This window comes from Perognathus longimembris, chromosome 3 (genome assembly GCF_023159225.1).
Source record: "Perognathus longimembris pacificus isolate PPM17 chromosome 3, ASM2315922v1, whole genome shotgun sequence".
NCBI lineage: Eukaryota > Metazoa > Chordata > Mammalia > Rodentia > Heteromyidae > Perognathus > Perognathus longimembris.
The window spans coordinates 57018452-57040228 of record NC_063163.1 but is presented as its reverse complement, the minus strand read 5'-3'; the positions used below and the strand labels follow the sequence as shown (position 1 = coordinate 57040228).

General features: G+C 40.6%; 1 protein-coding gene across 2 annotated transcripts in view; it reads right to left on the bottom strand.

Moving 5' to 3' along the window:
* Flt1 (fms related receptor tyrosine kinase 1) overlaps window positions 1-21777 on the bottom strand; it is a 172323-nt gene that overhangs the window by 128074 nt on the left and 22472 nt on the right. For both annotated transcript variants that reach the window (XM_048341582.1, XM_048341583.1), the window contains exons 2-3: window positions 16992-17088; window positions 15987-16210 (exon numbers count right to left, since the gene is read on the bottom strand). In XM_048341582.1, the coding sequence (XP_048197539.1) occupies window positions 15987-16210; window positions 16992-17088 (321 nt within the window). The remainder of the gene's footprint in view (window positions 1-15986; window positions 16211-16991; window positions 17089-21777) is intronic.

Below are 21777 nucleotides of genomic sequence, written 5' to 3'. Positions count from 1 at the left end.
AATCAAAATGTTGGTTCCTTGAATAATACTATTAATTAATTCTGCCTAACAGGCCTCTATAGAACACTTGGCTCACCACAGCAAAGATGTGTATTTTTTTCAAGTGTAAATGGAAAAAAATTTAAAGGTAGAGAAATGATAGGCCATAAAACCCCAAAACATTTAAACAAATAGAAATAATGAAAAATATATATTGTTTGACTATAGTAAAATAAAATTTGAAGGCAATAACAGAAAAAATTGGGGGGAAAATCTCAACAAAAGTACAAATTAAGCACTATATTCCTAAATAACCAGTGAATGAATCAAAGAAGAAATCAAAAGGAAAATTAGAACATATTTTGAGATGAATGAAAATTAACCACAACACACTAAAACATTTGGGGATAAAGCTAAAACATCACTGAGGGAATTTTTATATCTACAAATATCTATAATAGAAAAGGAGAAAGAAGCAAATTAACAAATCCTATCTTCAAATGTAAGACACTGAGTAAAGAGCAGCAAATTAAATTTAAAGCAAGAAAAAAGGAGAGATAATGCTAGAGTGGAAACCAATGAACTAGAATGCAGTAACAGCAGAGAAAACTAGTAAGCCACAGTTAATAAATTAGATAACAGACCAAATGATCAAATCTGACAACATGCAAGCTACTGCAACTGAGAAAAAAACAGACAATCCAAGTCAACCTATAACGAGATTGAATTAGTAACTTAACAACAAAACAAAACTACTCACAAGAAAAAACCAAGGTTCAGATGGAAAGTGAATTCTACCAAAATATGGAATACCAATTCATCACATTCTCAGAAAGATTGGAGCAAGGAGAACTTTTGAACTCATTCATCTGTGAGGCCAGTACAGTCCTCAGACTGAAGACATTCCAAAATCAAATAGAACCCTAACTCTTATGAATTACAAACAGCAAAACCTTAACAAAATAACACCATACTAAATCTAGCATATAGATGACATTTTTATATAGAATGACCTCCTCTGGATTTATTTCAGTAATGCAAGGCTGCCTTAATGTCTAAACATTAACCAATAGATCAATAAACTAAATAGACCAATTAATCAAATCTATTAATCAAATTAATAGATCAATAGAATAAAAACCAAAGCATGATTATCATGAAACAGAAAAACGTATTTGACAAAATCTAACTCCTTTCATGATAAATATACTCAAGCATTTCTAGGAATCAAATGGAACATTCTCAACCTAATAAACAGCATTTCTGAAAAAGAAAAAATACAACTCACAGCTAACATCAGATTTAATGGTAAAACATTGGATGTTTTCCCCTAAGGTCAGGGCAAGACATCAGGGTTCATTTCACATTGTTTCTATTTAACAATATTAAAGGGTCCACAAGGGTAGTTAGGAAAGAAAGAAAGAAAGAAAGAGAGAAAGAGAGAAAGAGAGAGAAAGAGAGAAAGAAAGAGAGAAAGAGAGAAAGTGAGAGAGAAAGAAAGAAAGAAAGAAAGAAAGATTGGAAAGATCAAAATCACGCATCTACTAAACAGATGACATGATCTTCCATCAAGAAAATCCTACAGAATCCACTATAAAACTATTAGAACTAACACGAGTCCAACAAGATTTCAGGAGATAAGATAAACATACAAAAATAAATTCTATATGCTCATACTTACAGTAAATACTATGAGAAATTGTGAGACTAATTCCACTTTTCACAGCATCAAAAAAAGAAAACAGTGCTTAGAACTATATATCACAAAAAAGTGCAACTTTTACACTGTGAGAAGTAGAAGACATTTTGGAAAAACTATAGAAGATCTGGCTGAGTATCTGTAGCTCATATCTATAATTCTAGCTGCCCAAGAGACTAAGAAATGAGGATTGCAGATCAGGGCCAGTCCAGGTCAGGAAATGAATGAGGCTCTTATCTCCAACTACCTACCAAAAAGACAAAAGGCAAGAAGTGGAACTGTGGCTCAAGTAATAGAACACCAGCTTTGAGCAAAAGTGCTAAAGGACAACACCCATGCCCTGAATTCCAGCCCCAGTACTGGCACACACACACGCAATGTTCACACTAGACACAGCATACTGAGGGATCTCTAGGAGCAGGCAAGAAAGGCTGATGAGTAGAACTAAATAGGAGACAGAAGGACTGACTGGTGGTAGTTTAGCCTGTGGCAGCCATGTCTAAAAGGGCAGCTCCTGCTCACTGTAGCCAGTCCTGCCAAGTGGGAATATGGGCCAATGTGGCTTGAGTTCCCAGTTTTTAAAATAAGTAGGAAATCAGATGTTTAGCTCTTTCAATTGTGATGCATTGGCAGCCAATAGTGCTGCGCCTGCCCATATGGCTTGAGTCTGGCCTGCACACTTCCAGTTTGCAACCTTGCTCTGCCCACAAAAATCCAGGAACATTGGAATGGAAGCCAAGGAAAGGATATATTGGAAAGGCCAGGAGCTTCACAGGCAATCAGACCTGGGCCCAAAGCCTGGTTTGGTAATTGAGAAAGTATGCAATTGAGAAAGTATTGAATTTCTGAAACTTTTCTGTAAAAAGACTGATAGTTTATCTCATTGGGTTGTTGTGAAATGACTCTGAACCAGATACTGGTAAATGATAGTGACATATACTGTGCACAATAATAAGTCACAATAGTGGAAAAGGCCTGAAGCACCATTGAATTCAGTCCCACCAATCAAACACCTATCCTAGACTTAAATACCTCCATTTCTGGGTAACTCTTTTGACTTTTGGATAGTTTTTCGTTGTTGTTGTTCTTTTGTTTTTGTTTTTGTCTGGTACTAGGGCTTGAACTGAGGGTCTCAAGCTCTCCTTTGGCTTTTTTTGTTCAAGGCTTGCACTCTACCTCTTTAGCCACACCTCTAGTTCCAGTTTTTGCTGGCTAACTGGAGAGATAAGAGTACCTCAGATTTATCTGCCCAAGATGGCTTAAAACCATATTCCTCGGATCTCAGCCTTCAGAATTACAGATGTGAGCTACCAGTGCCTGGCTTGGAAGTCCTCCTGTCTTGACATTTTTTTTTTTAAAGATGGTTGTTGTGCCAGCTCGATTACAAAGATAAAGCTTCTAATCATTTTCACATAACAAAACTTTGAAGGAGACAATCACATTCATATCTCTGATTTTCTCCCATTACCTTTTTTTTTTTGCCAGTCCTGGGGCTTAAACTCTGGGCTTGGGCACTGTTTCTGGGCTCCTTTTTCTCAAGGCTAGCACTCTGCCATTTGAGCCACAGCACCACTTCTGGCTTTTTCTGTGATTACTTGGAGATAAGAGTCTCATGGATTTCCCTGCCTGGGCTGCCTTCGAACCACAGTCCTCACATCTCAGCCTCCTTAGGGCTAGGTTACAGATGTAAGCCACTGGAACCTGCTCTCATCACTTTTTTAGATCAGTTCAGTTCCATTTCTTGCCAATATAAACAACATAAATCCATCATTCAATACAATGCTATGTGGCATGTTCCTTTTATACAGATGAAGAAAATAAAGGTTACAGGGCTTAAATAATTCACTTTGGAAATCCTGTTTACAATGTTTCTCTTGCGCTGTTAATGAAGCTATCAAACTGGCACTGTCTTGATTCTGAACATTCTATATTTATTAAGATATCCCAACAAAAGAAGCAATTTCTTTGTGAAAGCCTAATGTTCCTCCTAGGTGTGCTGTCTCTGCCATAGCCCAGTCATACCACATTAATTATTAAGCTTTGAAGCCAAATATGGGTCTTTACATCTCTATCTGGGCCAAATTACATTTTGCTAATTCATGGTTATGGTGTGTTGGGATTTTATTGGACATTATTTAGTAGTGTAGCATGTGACTGTGGGCCCCAGATTTGACTCATTCACTCAGTGTACCCTCAATGTACTCTTCACAACTCAAGACAACCAGGTCAGACTAGTAGAAACTTAAAATCCTATGTTTCTGTTATTGAACAAACATGTACTAAGCATCTTCCTTGTACTAGACCCTGGACTGGGTCCTAGGGCTATCATGGTAGGCAAAACAGATTTAGTCCTGGTTTCACAGAGCTGGTGAACATGAGGGCCTGTGTGGAAGGAAGGGATCATGAAAAGCCCTTTGGCCAAGGGTTGGATTTCCAGAATGGGTAATGTTTAACTTAAGACCCAGAAAATGAGTAATTCGGTACAGAAGATCTAAGGAGAGGGATGGAGAAAGGCAGAATGGATCCCAGATGGTATAGCCACTCTTACTGCTCTCTTCCCTTAGTGCCACTGCAATATAGTTAAATATAACCAAGTTCATTCAGACTATCAAAGTGTAAGCTCCTTGAAAGTCAAGTGTCTACTAACAACTTCAGGTATTAAACTTTCCTCATTCCATTAATGGAGAGAAGAAGAAGAATTTGCATAGTGACCTCTATATCACAAAAAGTCCTATTTTTTTTTAAAGGCTGGAGGACATTGCACATGCAAGAGTGGTGCTCTACCACTGAGCCATATACCAAGCCACATCCCATATGTGATATATGTGTGTGTGTGTGTGTGTGTGTGTATGTATGTATGGACTCGACCTGTGAGAGGTGGTTATTAAACACAATAACACCAAAGGTACAATCCATGAAAGGAAGGATTAAGAGCTGGACTTGATTAAAATGAACACTATTATACAGAAAGACAATTATCAAGAGAATAAAAACACAGGCCAGTCTGGGAAAACATATTTGAAGAAGAAGACATGTGATCCAAAATGCCCAATGAACTCTTACATCTCAATAGTAGGAAAACAATCTTATTTTTTATATGGGCCCTAAACCTTACCAAACATTTCTTGAGAAAAGACATATGAATGGCAACTAAGTATGTGATAAAAGAGATACTTCATATCATGTTGGAGAAATGCAGGCGGACACACAATTAGATATGACTGGATGCCAAATCCAGAGCAATGACACTACCAAATACTAGTGAGGACATAATGAGAGGAGCGCTCATCATTGCTGGTGGGAAGACAGATTTGTATAGGTGCTCTGAAAACCAACTTAGCAATTGCATATAAAACTAAGCATACTCTTACCAGACAAATCCACCAGTCAGGTTCACACAAACCCCTGTGCATAGATATATACAGCAGCTTTATTCCTAATTGCCAAGGATTGGAAGCAACCAAGATATCCTTAAGTAGGTGAATGGATAAAAAAAAGTGTGGGCCATCCAATAGGATGTTATTTACTGTAGAAGGGAAATGATTGGCTGGGAGTTGGCAACTTAAACCTGTAATTATAGCTGTTCAGGAGGCTGAGATCTCAGGATCTCAGTTTGAAGCCAGAAGTCTGAGACTTTATCTCCAATAAACTATCAAAACGATCCAGAAGTGGAAGTATAGCTCAACTGGTAAAACCCCAGTCTTGAGTGAAAAAGCTGAAGGACAGTGTCTAGGCTGTAAGTTCAAGCCCCAATATACCCCCCCCCAAAAAAAAAAGAAGAAAAGAGGAGAAAGAGAGAAAAAGGAAGGAAGAGAGGGAGGGGAGGGGAGGGGAGGGAGGGTGGGAGGGGGGAGGGAGGGAAGAGGGAAGGGGAGGGAGGGAGGGAGGAAGAAAATTTTAAGACATAGGGGAAACTTGAATGCTGATTGCTGAATGAAAGAAGCCAGATGAAAACTATATGAGTTGTGGAAAAGGCAAAACGATGGAAATGGTAGAAAGTCTGATGGTCCCCTGGGATTAGGATTGGGGAGAGGGAGGAAGAGGTGGAGAACAGAGTTTTAGAGTGGTGAGTATATGGCGTGTGACACACAGCATAAGGATGGACACATGGCATGATGAATTTGTCTACAATTCCTTCAGTACACAACACCAAGATGAAGCCCTAGGACAAACTGTGAACTTTGGATGATTGTGATGTCTTCACATAGGTTGACAGCTATGGCAAGCATACCATTCTATGGGAGACTTTGACAATAGGGGAAGCTGTGTGTGGTGAGTAGGAGGCAGCTCTCTACCTTCCTCTCAATTTGGCTGTGAACCTGAAACTAAACTAAAGAAACTTTTTAAAAATACACTGACACAAATATTAAAAACAACAACAAAAAAAGGATGGTGCTTTTGTACAGGGTTGTGTGGATAAAATCTATTAACACATTCAAGGATCTTAGGGTGTACCCTGCAGAGAACAAGGCCTATGAGAATGTTCCATTTTTCTTAAAAGCAGTTTGCCCAAAGTTGAAGACCTAGCAGGGATCAAAACAGAGTCTCAGAGGAGACCAAGCTGAAGCCTGCCTCGGTTATGTTCTCTCAACTATAGCTACTTCCACACATTTTTCGTAAAAGACTATTTGAAGAGATGTGTGTGTGCCTGAGAGTGTTTGTGTGTGTGTGTGTGTGTGTGTGTGTGTGTGTGTGTGCATGCGTTTGAATTCAGGGCCTGGGTACTGGCATTTTTGCTCAAAGCTAGCACTCTACCACTTGAGCCACAGCTCCACTGTCAGACTTTTTGGTGTAATCAGAAATAAGAGTCTTATAGACTTTTCAGCCCCAGCTAGCTTCAAACTGCCATCCTCAGATGGCAGCCTCCTGAGTAGGTAGGATTACAGACATGAATTACTAGTACCCAGCCAAGAATTTTTTTTCATTTTTTATTATTAAGTGTTTTAATTGTTATTATAAAGGTGATATACAGAGGGGTTGACATTTCGTAAGTCAGGTAATAAGTACATTTTGGGGGGACATTATCACTCCTTCCTTCACTTTCTCCCAGTTTTTCCCTCCCACCTCTATCCACAAGTTGTATAGTTCATTTTTGACTGTCTGCCGAGAGATTTTCTTTTTTAATCATTAAAACCAGAAAGTTCTGATCTCCATTTTTCACATTCCTTGATTACTGGGGGTGGGGGTGGGGGAGTGGGGAGGTTGATATACAGTCAATTTTATTGCCTCTAGGCTTCATAGCCATCTTGAGTTTCTTAATTCTGCCATAATCATCAACTTTACCAAGGCTCAGATTGTCCAAGTGCCTCATTCCAAACTATGCCCTTTCTCATTATGCTTGAGTGTTTATGTAGCTCTGCTAAATGCTTTGTGATGCACAATTATGTTGTGGCTAACAAGACTTAACAATACAGCACTAAAGAGTGGACGTGCTAAACTTTTCCTAATATGTAGCCTGAGGATCAACCAGGATTATTCTCAGAAGAATGACCTGAATATTTGACAGTACTATCAAGTACTAAGGTTGGCATTCCTAAGAATGTGATGAACCCAAGGTCTGGGGCAAAGGTCAAGGAAAAAAAGATTCAATGTGTCAGCTGCCAACAACTCCACCAACACAAATGGCTTCCTTCCCAATCACATGTAATTGTCTCCATGCTATAAGTCAAGGTCCTGGGATTTAAAGGCAAATTGTTTTTAGAAGGGAAATGTGAAATGGCAGGGCTTGAGGATACCATGACTGCCTTCCATCAAAATTCTCACGTAGCTGTAAAGAAAAAAATGGTTAAGAGTTAGATTACTCTTGTCTAAGCTCACGCCATGTGGTCCTAATCAGCTGTCCTCTGGTGATGGATAGAATAGATAATCTCCTCCATGCCTCAGCTCCAGAGAGCGCACACAGCCCCAACACAGCCCAGATGTGGGGGGGCTCTGTTTCCCAAAGAAAACTCTGTGATTCCAGACAATGGCAAGGGCAGATTTTCAACCCTAGAAAGATTTGTTTCTCTCCTTCCACAATGTCAACAAAATAAAAAACAAAATTTTTAAATATCCAGCAAAAACTGACCTTGTTCTCCATTTTGAATGATACTGCAGATAGCTACTACAAGAAAATTCCTAGGAATTCTCTATAGATGATCATTTGAAGTAGAATTCTGCAAATGCAAAGCAGTCTCACACTGCAGCCGCTCTAAGAAACCTGCCTGGGCTTTGGAGTTCCAGTGTAGACTCCATGTGTTCCAATGTATTTTGCATCTTCTGAGCAAGTGCATGAGCTCAGGATGTGGGAGAGGAAATCATTGCTCTATCTGCACCTGCTACTCCCAATGACATAGGCTCACCAGGGCACAAGGGACTGCTATGGTAGGAATCAGGGACCATCCCAGGGACAAAACTTGGAAACTATCTTTACTGGGAGATTTGTGCTAGAAGAAACATGAGTATTCGAAAATGAGTGTAAGAAGCCATGCATTAGAGATAGAGGTAAAACAAATAGGGGACAAGTGAGGTAAGTTCTCTGGCTGTGTTGAAACCTAAGCCAGAGAAGACTTTAGACATTAACCAAGCAATAATGGGCAATGTCATAAATTTTGTAAGAACCCCAGACCTAGAGAATTCAGCCAACTAATAGAGCTAAACTTCCCTTTCCCTTGCCTCCTCTCTGCTCCCCCCCCCCCACCCCCGCTTCCTTTTGTGCCAATACTGAGATTTGAGCTCAGGACCTGAGTGCTATCCTTTAGCACTTTGTTCAAGGCTGATAGTCTACACTTGAGTCACAGCTACACTTCTGGTTTTGGGGTGCTAAACTGAAATAAGGGTCTCACAGACTTTTCTGCCTGGGTTGGCTTTGAACCACAATCCTCAGATCTCAGCCTCCTGAATAGCTAGGATTACTAAACCTTCTTTTGAAGAAGTAGATTTCTTACTGGTTTTCTCTCTATAAAGTCTGTTTTAGTCTGTTTTTCCCCAGAGGAGAATGTTGCTATATAGAAACTGGATTTTCTTCCTAAAGATTCTCACATTGAGAAAGATTCTGCTGGTCATGCTAGAGGCACCTGCTTGTCACGACTGCTACATGGAGCCATCAATACTGGCTTGGGATGAAGGCATGCTCCCACCCTGGAAGTGTCATCTCTGATCGCCCCAGGAGAGGGGAAGCAGCGAGGCTCAGTCTACCACTCTCTCTCCACTGATGTCTCTCTTGTTAGAATGACAACGCTTACTAGATTCACCACACTAGGGTGGCTACTGGGCATACACACTGCTGCCTACACACCCAGCCTGGCAGTATTGGCGGTGCTTCCTGTGCTTGGACCATATTGTAAGAAGTCTTAGAAGAAAGCAAAAGAAAGCCAGCATTGGAATAGAATGTGAGTGTTCCATGCAACACTATCAGAACTGTAAGGAAGTCCTTGGCACTCCTCAAAGTGATACGATGGTGGAACAAGGGTTTGAATGTAGGGCCCTGAGCCACATTCCCAGCCCTTTTGTTTGGTTATTTATTTAAATTGATAAAGGTGCAGAGGGGTTACAGTTACATAAGTCAGGTAGAGAGTACATTTCTTTTTGGACAATGTCACTTCTCCCCTCGCTCTCCCAGCCCTTTTGAATTTAGTTATTTTTCACACAGGCATGTGTATTTTTACGTGGAGCAGGCCTTAGACTATGATAGTCCTATCTACACTTCCAAATAACTAGGATTATAGATGTGAACATCCATTCCTGGCTTTTTGATTAATATCAGGTCTGGCTACCTTTTTGCCCAAATTGGTCACCAAGGAGCTAAGATTACAAGCCTGTGATACCATATCCAGGTAAGAACCACTTTTTTTTGCCAGTCCTGGGGCTTGAACTCAGGACCTGGGCACTGTCCCTGAGCCTCTTTTGCTCAAGGCTAGTACTCTACCACTGCTGGCTTTTTCTGAGTGGTTTCTTGAAGATAGAGTCTCACGAACGTTCCTGCCCAGGCTGTTTTGGAACTGTGATCCTCAGATTTTTAGCTTCCTGCGTAGCTAGGATTACAGGCATGAGCCACCAGCCCCAAGCTAAGAGCAACTCATTTCTCTCAGAGATAAAGTATGGAAAAGTCTTTAAGAAAAATCATATGGTCTCTTCTCAACCTTTTGGCTGAGTTCAAGTAAAGAAAACTGTTAAGGTCTGTACAAATTGTGCATTGGCTCTTTCTCAGAACACTGCACCATTAGGCCTTGTACTGCCTCATGGTCACACAGCCAGGTAAGAGCTTTTCTCCCATGAAGCACATTCATCAAACACATAATTACTATTCTCTCCCAGAAGATTTGTGCTGCTACGCCTTCTACGACTCTGGTTAGAGAGCCTACATGTCTCCCTACCCTTCTATTTTAAGTCAGGCTGTTACAAGATCTCACCAGTTTGTGTCTATGGGAGTACTAATGGAGGAGAACCAATGGAGGGGAACCTGTGATGAAAATCTCTCAGACTATTTGCTCTGGTTGACTCAGACAGAAAAGTGATCAAGAAAAGAGAGACAACAGCTCCTGTGGCTCATGCTTATAACCTAGTAACTCAGGAGGCTGAGACTTGAGGATTACAGATCAAAGCCATCTTGGGCAAGAGAGTCCTTGAGACTCTTATCTCCAATTAGCAGAAACAACAAAACTGGCGTGGACATGTAGCTAGAGTAGTAGAGCAGCAGCTTTGAAGGAAAAAGCTAAGGAACAGTGCCCAGGCCCTGAGTTCAAACCCTGGTAGCAACATATGCATGTGCATCCACACACGCTTACATACACACAAGATAGAAGGAAAGAGATGAGTTCCTTTTTCAGAGGAGAACTAAAGGAAAACATGTCTACTACCCACTTTCCTCCCACTTTCCAATGATAATTTCTCAGCCATTATATTTCAGTAGTGCCTCAAGACTTGGAGGGAGGAGGAGGAAAGCTCCAGATCACTTCAAGTATGAGGAGCTAGGTTCAAGGCTTTCTAACCAAATTAGATAGACTGACAAGACACCATTTAAAAACTCTTCGGGGGCTGGGGATATAGCCTAGTGGCAAGAGTGCCTGCCTCGGATACACGAGGCCCTAGGTTCGATTCCCCAGCACCACATATACAGAAAACGGCCAGAAGCGGCGCTGTGGCTCAAGTGGCAGAGTGCTAGCCTTGAGCGGGAAGAAGCCAGGGGCAGTGCTCAGGCCCTGAGTCCAAGGCCCAGGACTGGCCAAAACAAAACAAAACAAAACAAAAAAACTCTTCTGGTCAGCTTTCTTGCTTCCCAGTCATATCTCATTTAACAAAATCTTCTCACATTTAGAAAAGATTATCTTAGAGCCAATTTCTTATATACAAAAGAACATCAGTATCCTTCCCTCTTCTCTCTCAGGATGGTTATAACCTAAGCAGCCATTACCATTCTTCCTGAATCTGCTGCAATTAGTGAAAAATTAGGGAGTGCATTGCAGGGCTTTGGGGGCGGGGGGGCGGGGCATGTGCACATGTGCACCAGTACTAAGGCTTAAACTCAGGACTTGGATACTGTCCCTGGTCCCTTAGCTTTTTCATTCAAGGTTGACCCTCCACCACTTGAGCCATACTTCTACTTCTAGCTTTTTGCTTGTTAATTGGAGATAAGTGTGTCCCAGACTTTCTTGCCCTGGTTAGCTTTGAATCTCAGTTCAGATCTCAGCCTCCTGAATGACAAGGATTACAGGCATGAGTCACCGCACCCAGTAATACCATTTATTTAAGTTGATAGAGAATGGAAGTCATATTAGTGGACTTTTAGTGTCTCAGGCAATTTAGTAATGCACTGGTAGTAGTTAACTATAACGATTGGAATAATTACATTGATTACATGTGTGACATCAAGGTTTGGTGGGTGCTTAGAACCTGATGTGATAGAGTGCTACTTAACTATTTGTACACTAACTAGACCATGTCATATCTAAACCACTGCTAAGGCTGGAAGCGAGGCCTGGTATACAGCAGGCATGCAATATCTAAATACTGGTTTGTTCAGAGCTCAATTACTAGATTTGGTAATCTGCAGACAAAGCTACATACTTTTGATTTTTTTTTCCCCTCAAAACTCTATAGCCTGTAAATTTGCCTTCTCCAAAATATATCTAAACAGAGGCTCTCATCTTTATGGAAACCTAAAATGAATGAAATGCCAACACATCTGCAAATGCTTACAAAGGGTAGAAATCCTCCAAACAGAACAGCATGTCCTGAAGTAAATATTCGGCAATAAATAAGTGAGAGCCAGTCAGTAGTAGTGAGTAATCTCAGCTGTGGAGAGAAGATGGTTGGAGTTTTATTAATCCCAGAGACCATTGTCTGAATCATCAGACAATTTTTGTGTCCCTGGCCTAAAATAAACTAGAGTTGATAGGGTCCAATAATTTTTTTAAAACAATAAGAAAACAGAAGTATATAAAAAGCTGGTCACTTGGAAAAGTTAGAATTGTTTAAAGGCTTATATTAGAGTCACCCTGGATGTTAATTTAATGTGGTTATGAGACTACTGACACTTAACAGGAAAAAAAGACTTTTCATAGTCGGACAGTCTGATTAAAGTTACTAGCAAACAATTGAGATTTGGGCTTCTTTCCTATGGCTATAATAATTGATGCAAATACCATTTAACATTACTGGTATTTAAAAGCAATGCATCTCATTATATATCCTAACATTGTTTCTAATGACCTCATATAATAGTCCCCAAACTCACAATATATATTTCTCTCTTATATTTCTCTGTGTGTGTGTGTGTGTGTGTGCATGTGTGCGCATGCATGTGTGCACCAGTACTAAAGCTTGAACATAGGGCCTGGGCCTGGGTGCCTCCTTTAGCTTTCTTACAGTTGATGCTGTAGATTGTGAGCCGCACTGTTACTTCTGGCTTTTGGCTGGTGAGTTGGAGTCTCACAAACTTTCCTGCTGGGACTGCTTTTGAATCACGGCCCTCAGATCTCAGCCTCCCTAGTAGCTAGGATTATAGGAGTAAGCCACTGATGCCTAGTTCAAGCTCACATTATTGCATGTTTCATGATACCAACCTATATCATATGGTACATTTCACAATCCTTCCTTCTAGAACAATCATTGAAATATACAATTTCCTGATGTCTAACAGATATTGCAGGAGTTTTAAGATATTGGAACTTAGACACTACTGTTAGAGGATAGCAAACCTGATAAACCCACAATGCCATGCCATGCCTCCCTATACTCATCCCTTCTCATACATCAATAATCAATCCTGGCACTCTTGCTCACTAAACCTGGATTTATCTTTACTAGCAATTCTCACATAGCATTCCACAGAGCACTTGTTAACCTGTTAACCAAGTCTCTTATTTAATGAATAGTGCATTTTTGCTATGTACCAGGCACTGTGCTGGGGAGACACATTGCACACACACCTAGACCTTGTCCTCATGATCAGTCCATGTCCTCATGGACTGGCTACCCACAGTAATGTTTACCAGATTAGCCCTGTTGTATGGTCGAGATGGAAAGCATTCTAAGTAGCTACATTTCTCATCTGTCACAAAGGGGGTTGGGGTGAGTAGTGTTGTCTACAAGTTTGCCCCAGGAGATTATGATATCTTCTGTATTTTAGTAGGGATGCATTTTTCTCTAACATCTGCAGCAGAGACAGGGATGTATCCAGGACCCATAACAAAGTGCTCTCTTTTCTCCTCAAGTGTCAGAAGCAGCATACTAAACAATGGAACTAGGAAAAGTGAACAACTTTTGTTGATGATCTTTCTCTTGATGCTCTTGAGCTTCACAATTGCCTCTCTGCATGTCTCTGTTAGTTCAGTGTCTTTTCTTCCTCCCTCATTTCTACCTGTTATACTCTTCCTCCTGCAAGCATGAACTGACTTGACCAGCACAGGTCCCTGGTTTAGGTGAGCTGATACATTCCTGTGATAACAAGAGGCTAGGATGTTCGGGCTAGCCACTCCTGGAATAGTGCAAGATGTCCAAACAGTTCGAGAAGCAGAAAGGGAAAAGTAGCTCAATCACAACAAAGCAGACAATGCTTCAACAAAGGTTCCTGCCAATACCATGTAATAATTTGTGTGTGTGTGTCTGTGTTATGTACCAATCCTAGGGCTTGATTTCAGGGCCTGGGCACTCTCCCTAAACTTTTGTGTACAAGGTTGGTGTGCTCTATCACTTGGGCCACAGTTCCACTTCCAGCTTTTTAATAATTAATTGCTTTTTAGTGGTTATTTGGAACTAAGAGTCTCATGGACTTTCCTACCCAGGCTGGCTTTGAAATGCAATCCTCACATCTCAGCCTCCTGAGATGCTTGGATTACAGGTGTGAGCCACCAGCACCTAGCACCATGGAATAATCCTATTGTCTCCTAAGACTCACCCTCAACTGGAAAATGACACAGAATGCTTGGGAAACTGTCTAGTTGCTTCATTTCTAAGCCTACTAACTCCAGTACATAGCCTTCCAGTTGGAAGGCACTAATGCACATGTGTACTCATGTTGCATGTTGATTTGTTTTGGTTTGAACTCAATGCCTCATGCTTGCTAGGCTAATGCAATACCACAGAGCCATGTCTCCAGCCTTGTTTTTGTATTGGTTATTTTCAGGATAGCGTCTTGCTTCCTACTCAGGTTAGTGCCTAGGCTGATATTTGCCTACTTCAGGCTTCCTGTAGTTTCTAGAATCACAGGCTCACATCACCAAGTCCAGCTTCTCTCCATGAAGATGGGGTCTTGGGGACTTTCCTGCCTAGGCTGGCCTGATATCTTGACCCTCCCAATACAGGAACATGCCATTGAGTCCAGCTATAGGTTGCAAAGTGTCTCTTGAGCTTATCTTCCCAGGCTGGCCCCAAAGTAAAATTCCCTCATTTCCTGACTCCCAAATAGCTATGATTATAGGCCTGAGTCACTGGTGCCCACAGTGGATATGTTGTCCCTCAGGCGGACATTATTTTCACTTTCACTTTCTGTTCCTCAGATCCCCAAAGTAACCAAAAAGGAATACAATGACAGGGCACTTTTAAAGAACTTTTTCCTCAGCAATCCATTCTGTCTTTAATGTATACTTCTTTATGGATTTTCTTTCTTTCCCTTTACTACTTCCTTTGATCCTTTGCTAAGGACTGAAATTATAACCAACAAAGATTGATTTGAACCTCCTGTTCTCTGTACTCTTCAGCTGTGTTGTAATATTTGCTTATGGAACATGACATAATGCATTATTGTCAACTGGAACCCATGTTGTAACCATCGAGAGGCATCATCAGTAACATCATATTCATCAATTTATTTTAAAAACAACAACAATGCTTTTGAGTGTGTGTGTGTGTGTGTGTGTTGTGTGGGTATGTTGGGTATCAAAATCCAGAGCCCCAAACATGGAACTATGCACTGTATTACCGAACTACATCAGCTCAGAACAAATAATAATAATTTTATGATTTTAACATAGGAGAACACAGTTGTGTTAAAGGTCACAACTAATTTGAAATTTCTCAATTTTTATTTTTGCCAGTCCTGGGGTTTGAACTCGGGGCTTAGGCACTGTTCCTAAGCTTCTTTTGCTCAAGTCTAGCACTCTACCAATTGAGCCACAGTACTACTTCCAACTTTTTCTGTTAATGTGGTACTGATTAATTGAATCCAGGGCTTCATGTATGCCAGGCAAGCACTCTACCTCTAAGTTGCATTCCCAGCCAATTTTTGTTAGTTTGTTGGTCATGGGGCTTGAACTCAGGGTCTGGACACTGTCCGCAAGCTCTTTTGTTCAAGGCTAGCACTCTACCACTTTGAGCCACAGCCCCATCTCCAGTTTTTGAGTGGTTAATTGGAGATAAGAGTCTCACGGGGACTTTTCTGCCGAGACTGGCTTTGAACCACGATCCTCAGATCTCAGCCTCCTGAGCAGCTAGGATTACAGGTGTGAGTGACAACACAAAGCTTGAGATTTCTCAATTATTAAGCAATTGAACGAAGGTCTTTCATTTCATGCAGCTCTGTGCCAGACACTCTCCTGTATTTTATAGTTACAGTGATGACCTAAGCAGGCATGAGCCTCTCCCCACATATAGTATACGTAATTCATTGCTTAGAATTGAAAATTCTTGTTGAAATTGATGATTAAGAACCATATTCACATACAATCTCTTCCCTTTCTTCTTTTCTCAGTAAGAAATCTACTTCCCCAGTGGATCAGGGTAGATTTTTAGGAACCCCCCCAACACACACACACACCACCACCACCACCACCACCACCACCACCACCACCACCACCATGGTAAATAGAACGTATAAAAATGGAAGTCTTACCATGAACAAATATATAGATTGCAGATTCTACTGTCTCCTTTGAAGTAGATGTAGGTAGGTATCTGCAGCTGTAGAGGCCCGTATGGTTCGCTTGAACCATGTTCAAGGTCAGTGTGCTGCAGAATTGTTCATTGTCCTCTCCACAGGCAGAATTAGTTATGCTCAGACTTTTGCTTTCCTTATTCACCGTTTCAGGAAAAAGCCACGAATGGGCTGCTTCTCCCCTGCAATCAACAGATAAGGAAAAAAAACACAATCAGGGCTGGGGCTGGGCACGGCACTAAATCCAAAGCATACATTTTTATTATTTTTATTGGGAAGCATTCTGAGGTCTTTTACTTGTTATTTTTTGTTTCTTTGTTTTTTGCTTTTTTTGTGGTGCTGGGGATTGAACTTAAGACCTCACACTCGCTTTACCACTGAGCTACGCCTTAGGCCCTAGTGGCATTAGTTATTTTTAAGATAAGATTGTCACTTTATGCCTAGGAATGAGCCACAGTGCCCAGCCATTGTGCTTCCCCCATAGCTGGGAGAACAGCCCTGCGCTACCACACCCAGGCACTGGCTAAGACATTCATAAACTTCTTTTTCCTCAAGTTGTTCTCCACTTGTGATCCCCTAAATCTCCAAGCATCCTGAGTGGCTTGGATCACAGGCTTAAGCCATTATGCCTGGTTCTGAGATCTTAAGTTCCACTATATCTCTTTTGACAGAAAAGCAACATATTCAGGACAGCTCCTAGACGATTCTCAGAATAAAATGTAAATAATGCTTGGGCATTGTGCCTTTGTTCCCTGAGTATTGCTCTCCTCTCTGTGGGGCTCACCCTCCATCAGAAGAAGCTAGACACATGCAGCTGGCGCAGTTCAGCGCATGGGGCAGGGGAGGCACCAGAGGTCCCTGCTTTTCTACTCTTGGAGGAGCCCTTTCTGTCCTGCCAAGGAATGAAGATTTTTGCCTTGGGAAGGGCAAGTCGATGATTCCCAAACCAACACAGACCCTTACCTGCATTGGAGTTTCAGTGTTTGGCCTGCTTCTATGACGTGCTGGGTGCCTTTTAAATTCAGTTCAGGACCTTCTGGTGTTGAACCTGAACTAGATCCTGGAAAAAAAAAATTTTGAAAGGTTATTTGAAAACTGTCTTCTCATCTTTCTCTCTGTCTCTGTCTCTTTCTCTCCGTTTCCATAATTTTTGGGCTAGTACTAGGGCTTGAACTCAGGGCCACATTAAGATTGGTGATCTTATTACTTAAGGCACCTCTCCACTTCCGGATTTTTGGTGGTTAATTGGAGATACATGTCTCATAGACTTTCCTGCCCTGGCTAGCTTTGAACTGCTATCCTCAGGTCCCAGCCTCCTAAGTAGCTAAGATTACAGGCATGTGCCATCAGCACCAGGTTCATCTTCTTCTTCTTCTTTTTTTTCCATAAAGATGCTGCTCTTCTTAACTTGCTTACACATGCAGAAAGATATACTAAATTTCTCTTAATTCACAAATTTTCCCTAGTCTTGCTCACAAATACATCACTTTATACCACATGATCTAAATATCATTGAAAAGCCCATCTATTCAGAATAGTAATAAATTCAAATATGGTTCAAAATGTAACTCCATGTTGAGAATATATAACAGCTTATTTGAAACAGAAAAAAAATCAGTGTCATGTGAAGTACATTTTTTTTGCCATTGGATGTCTTTCTACTGATGTGGGTCATCTGTTCACACCACCTATTTCATCTTTTTTCTCTACGTATAAAATATCAAAGCTGGGTGCTGGTGGCTCACGCCTGTAGCCCTTCCTACTCAGGAGGCTGAGATCTGAGGATTGAAGTTCAAAACCAGCACAGGCAGAGGAAGTCCAAAAGACTCTTATCTCCAATTAGCCAGCAAAAAGCTGAAAGTAAAAGTGTGGCTCAAGTGGTAGATATCATCTTCGAGCACAAAAGCCAAGTGAGAGCACCAGGCACTGAGTTCAAGTCCCAGTACACGTACACATACACATACACACACACACACACACACACACACACACACACACAGCATAAAGATCACATTGTACCTCACATTGTGCCTTAAGTAATAATAAATAGGAATAGTTATAATATACTTTCAAGGTTTGGAAATACTACCTTCATTGGATCATTATTGATACATATATCAAATCATCACAATTATCTTATTTAATAATTACTTTCTTAAAAGGTATGAAATTACACACTGGTGACTCATGCCTATAATCCTAGCTACTTAGCAAGCTGAGATCCAGAGGAGGGCAGTTTAAGCCTGCCTGGGCAGAAAAGCGCACAAGGATCCATCTCCAGTTAGTGAGCAAAAGTCTGGGTTAGAGTTGTAGCTCACATGGTAGAGCACTCATTGAGAAGCAAGAAGAGTAAGTTTGAGGGTTCAGAATCATGGTAGGAGGGGAAGAGAATGGAAACTTGTCTAGATTCTTAATGTAATAGAGTCATTGCTTAAGCAAGATTTTGGTCTAGTCATTTTCCTTTCTGAACTAGTTTCCTCATTTGGAAAACTAATTTTAGCATCAGAATCTGTTTTAGAAGCTGTTTGGTCTATCTTACATAAATATTCTCTTGAGTTCCTTCTAGGGTAGTACATAGTAAAAGGGAATTTCGTTCACTGTTACGTGACATTTAACAAGCACATGGCATGGGAAGCAGCGAGAACACGATGTACATATCTTACACAACGTGATAATGCTGTCCATCCTAGCCACCAACTGTGTGAGCTTGTAGAAATCCCCTCTCGCTCTCCAGCTCTTAGTTCTCTTATCTGTGAAACAAGACATGAGGCTGGATGCTCATGGATGTCTGATCTTCTAATCTGAATGTCCCAGCCAGAGGGATTCTGTAGGACTCTTTGGACCAAAGGTCCCCAGTGATTGAGCCCCCTCCCATGCCCCTTTTTTCTTCTTTTGATGTGTCTGTGTGTGTGTGTGAAGTCTTGAACTCAGGGCCTGAGCACTATCCCTGAGCCTTTTTGTGCTCAATGCTAGCACTCTACCACTTGAGCCAAAGAGCCACATCAGGCTTTTTCTAAGTTGTTCACTGGAGATAAGAGTCTCATAGACTTTCTTGCCCAGGCTGGATTCAAACCATGATCTTCATACCTGAACCTCTTGAGTAGCTAGGAGTACAGGCATGAGCTACATTAATAGTTTTTTTTAAATGTTTATTGTTACTATAAATGTGATGTACAGAGGAGTCATAGTTACATAAATCAGGTAAAGAATACATTTCATTTTGGACATGTCACCTCTTCCTTCACTCTCTTCCTAGATTAATGTCTTAAAAGTAACTTTTGTAGACAATTAATTATGGTATAAAATTACTATTAAATAAAATGGTTGAGTGTTAGCTAACAAATTAAAATCACCATTTCATATAGATAAATTTTTTCCATTTGTGGAAACTCATTCAGATACCTAGGGACACATTTTGTACCTTGCTCATTGTTTCTGATGGAGTGTGTCGATCAAAACCAGTGGTTCATGTGAGTTATTTGGTTTCCCTGGACTCACAGCCAACAATTGATATCACTTGTGAAATTTTTCTACATCAAAATAGTTTCTGCTTTTCTAGTACAGAACTCCAGAGCTTTAATTGAACAATGGTTCCTGTGCTGGCAAAGATCCAGCACAGGTTCCTGCGGAAAATTCTAGTATTGCTTGCAGTGCTATCTGTGGTCTCCATGGAAAGGATGAATACCCCCATCTAGGAGATGGAAGGGCAAAACCTCCATGTTCATGATAGATTTCCAAATGAGATGAACCGTTTGCCCCCCCTGCCCCCGAGGCAAACAGAATAAGTTAATTGGAAAGTAGCAAGACTCTTGGAAGACAGAGCACCCAAAGAATCTTTATCAGAGAAGATGAGTTTTCCTAACCTTCATCAAGGAGAGCCTATAATCTTGGCCTGGCCTATACCACGACCAGCTGAGAGAGGTGTTGTGTTTAGAAAGTCTTTTAAGGTAAATGCTACCCCAAGTTCCTGTCTGCCCTCCTCAAACTGTCTGTCTGACCTAAAGATAACAGAGTAGTTAAAAGACACTAGGGGAAAAGTAGTGTTCTAAATGCTAAGAAAAAACATTTATCATACAGTCAGTCACCACTAGTAACCAGTGAACTTTGTACTTGGAAGAAGAAAGCTAGTAAAAGTAGTTAAGACAAGTATAAAGAGTAAATATAAAGAGAAGTATAAGAAAATGATATTTCCTAGTACCTGCAGGAAACTTGGATCTCATAAAGATAAATGGAAATCAATAGAGATTAATTTATACATGTAATCCCAGCACTCTAGAGACTGAGGAGGGTAGTGAGTTCCAGGCCATGATCTCAGGAAAACAAAAAGATTAATGGAAATGCCAATCCTATAGTTTAACAGGAAAACTACTAAGGGAAAGGGAAAGTAAAAGATTTATTTCTCAAATGCTTTCAAATCACATTTGAGGCAATTGAACCCCCATGTCTGCCTGAGTAATGACTAGTTAACTAGCATTTTGACTACCTGTCAGACACTTATCATCTTAATAGCAATGCATATAAAGATATAAATATGTATATACCCATAATCATGCTCATGTGGGCATCCTGGTAGCATCTCCCAGTAGCTCAGAGCCACAAAGCCCATGGAGAAAACCCATCCCAGGATATTTCCATTGCAAGGGTGGAGTGCCTGCCCTAAGTTAACAATGATTCCCCCATTGTAAAGTGTGGGTGGGTGTCCAAATTTTCCACTTTTTGCCACAATAGAACTCTGACTTAAAGAGCCATTCTCTCCTTTTTCCCCAAGGTCAACTACAGTAGAATCAGGAGGGAATAAAGATCTTTTTTTAAATATATCAGGAAAAGTGGTGTTTACCACAATAATAATAAAACAAAACCTCACCACAGACTATGAAAAAATAGCCTTTATCTCCTGCTTCTTTGTTAGAACTGTTAAGGTTAAGCAGTGTGTCTACTAGCATTAAAACAACAACAATAACAAAATCAATACATAAAAATGTTCTTGCTGGCACTTTGTCTTGATTTTTTTCATCATGGTATCTCTGTTCCACATTTTCCAATATCTAGTATCAAACTTCTTTACAACTTTAATAAAAATCCCATCTCTTTCCCTATATGCCAAATGTCTGATAGAAAACTGTCCTCCATCCATCTTCATTTCATTAGGCAAAATGGTGTGTGTGTGTGTGTGTGTGTGTGTGTGTGTGTGTGTGTGTGTGTATGTGCCGGTACTAGGGCTTGAACTCAGATCCTTGGCACTGTCGCTTAGCTTTTTCCACTCACGGCTGGTGCTCTACCACTTGAAGCACAGTTCCTTGTTGGTTTTTTGTTTTGTTTTGTTTTTTGGTGGTTAATTGGAGGTAAGAGTTTTAAGTACTTTCCTGATCTGGCTGACATCAAACCACCATCCTCTGATCTCAGCCTCCTAAGCAGCTAGGATTATAGGCATGATATACCAGCAGCTGGCTTTGCTGTCATTTTTAAGATTCAAAATTATAATGCTAGGTACCAGTGGCTCATGCCTATAATCCTAGCTACTCAGGAGGCTGAGATCTGAGGATTACAGTTCGAAGCCAGCCAGGAAAATCCATGAGATGTTTATCTCAAGGACAGCTCCCAGGCCCTAAGTTCAAGCCCCAGTATCAGCAATATATATATACATATATATATTTATATATGTATATATGTGTAAATTAAAAATGAGTGATAATACTCTTACAGAAAGATGAACTAAAAATGTCTTCAGAAAAGTGCCAATGACATTGAT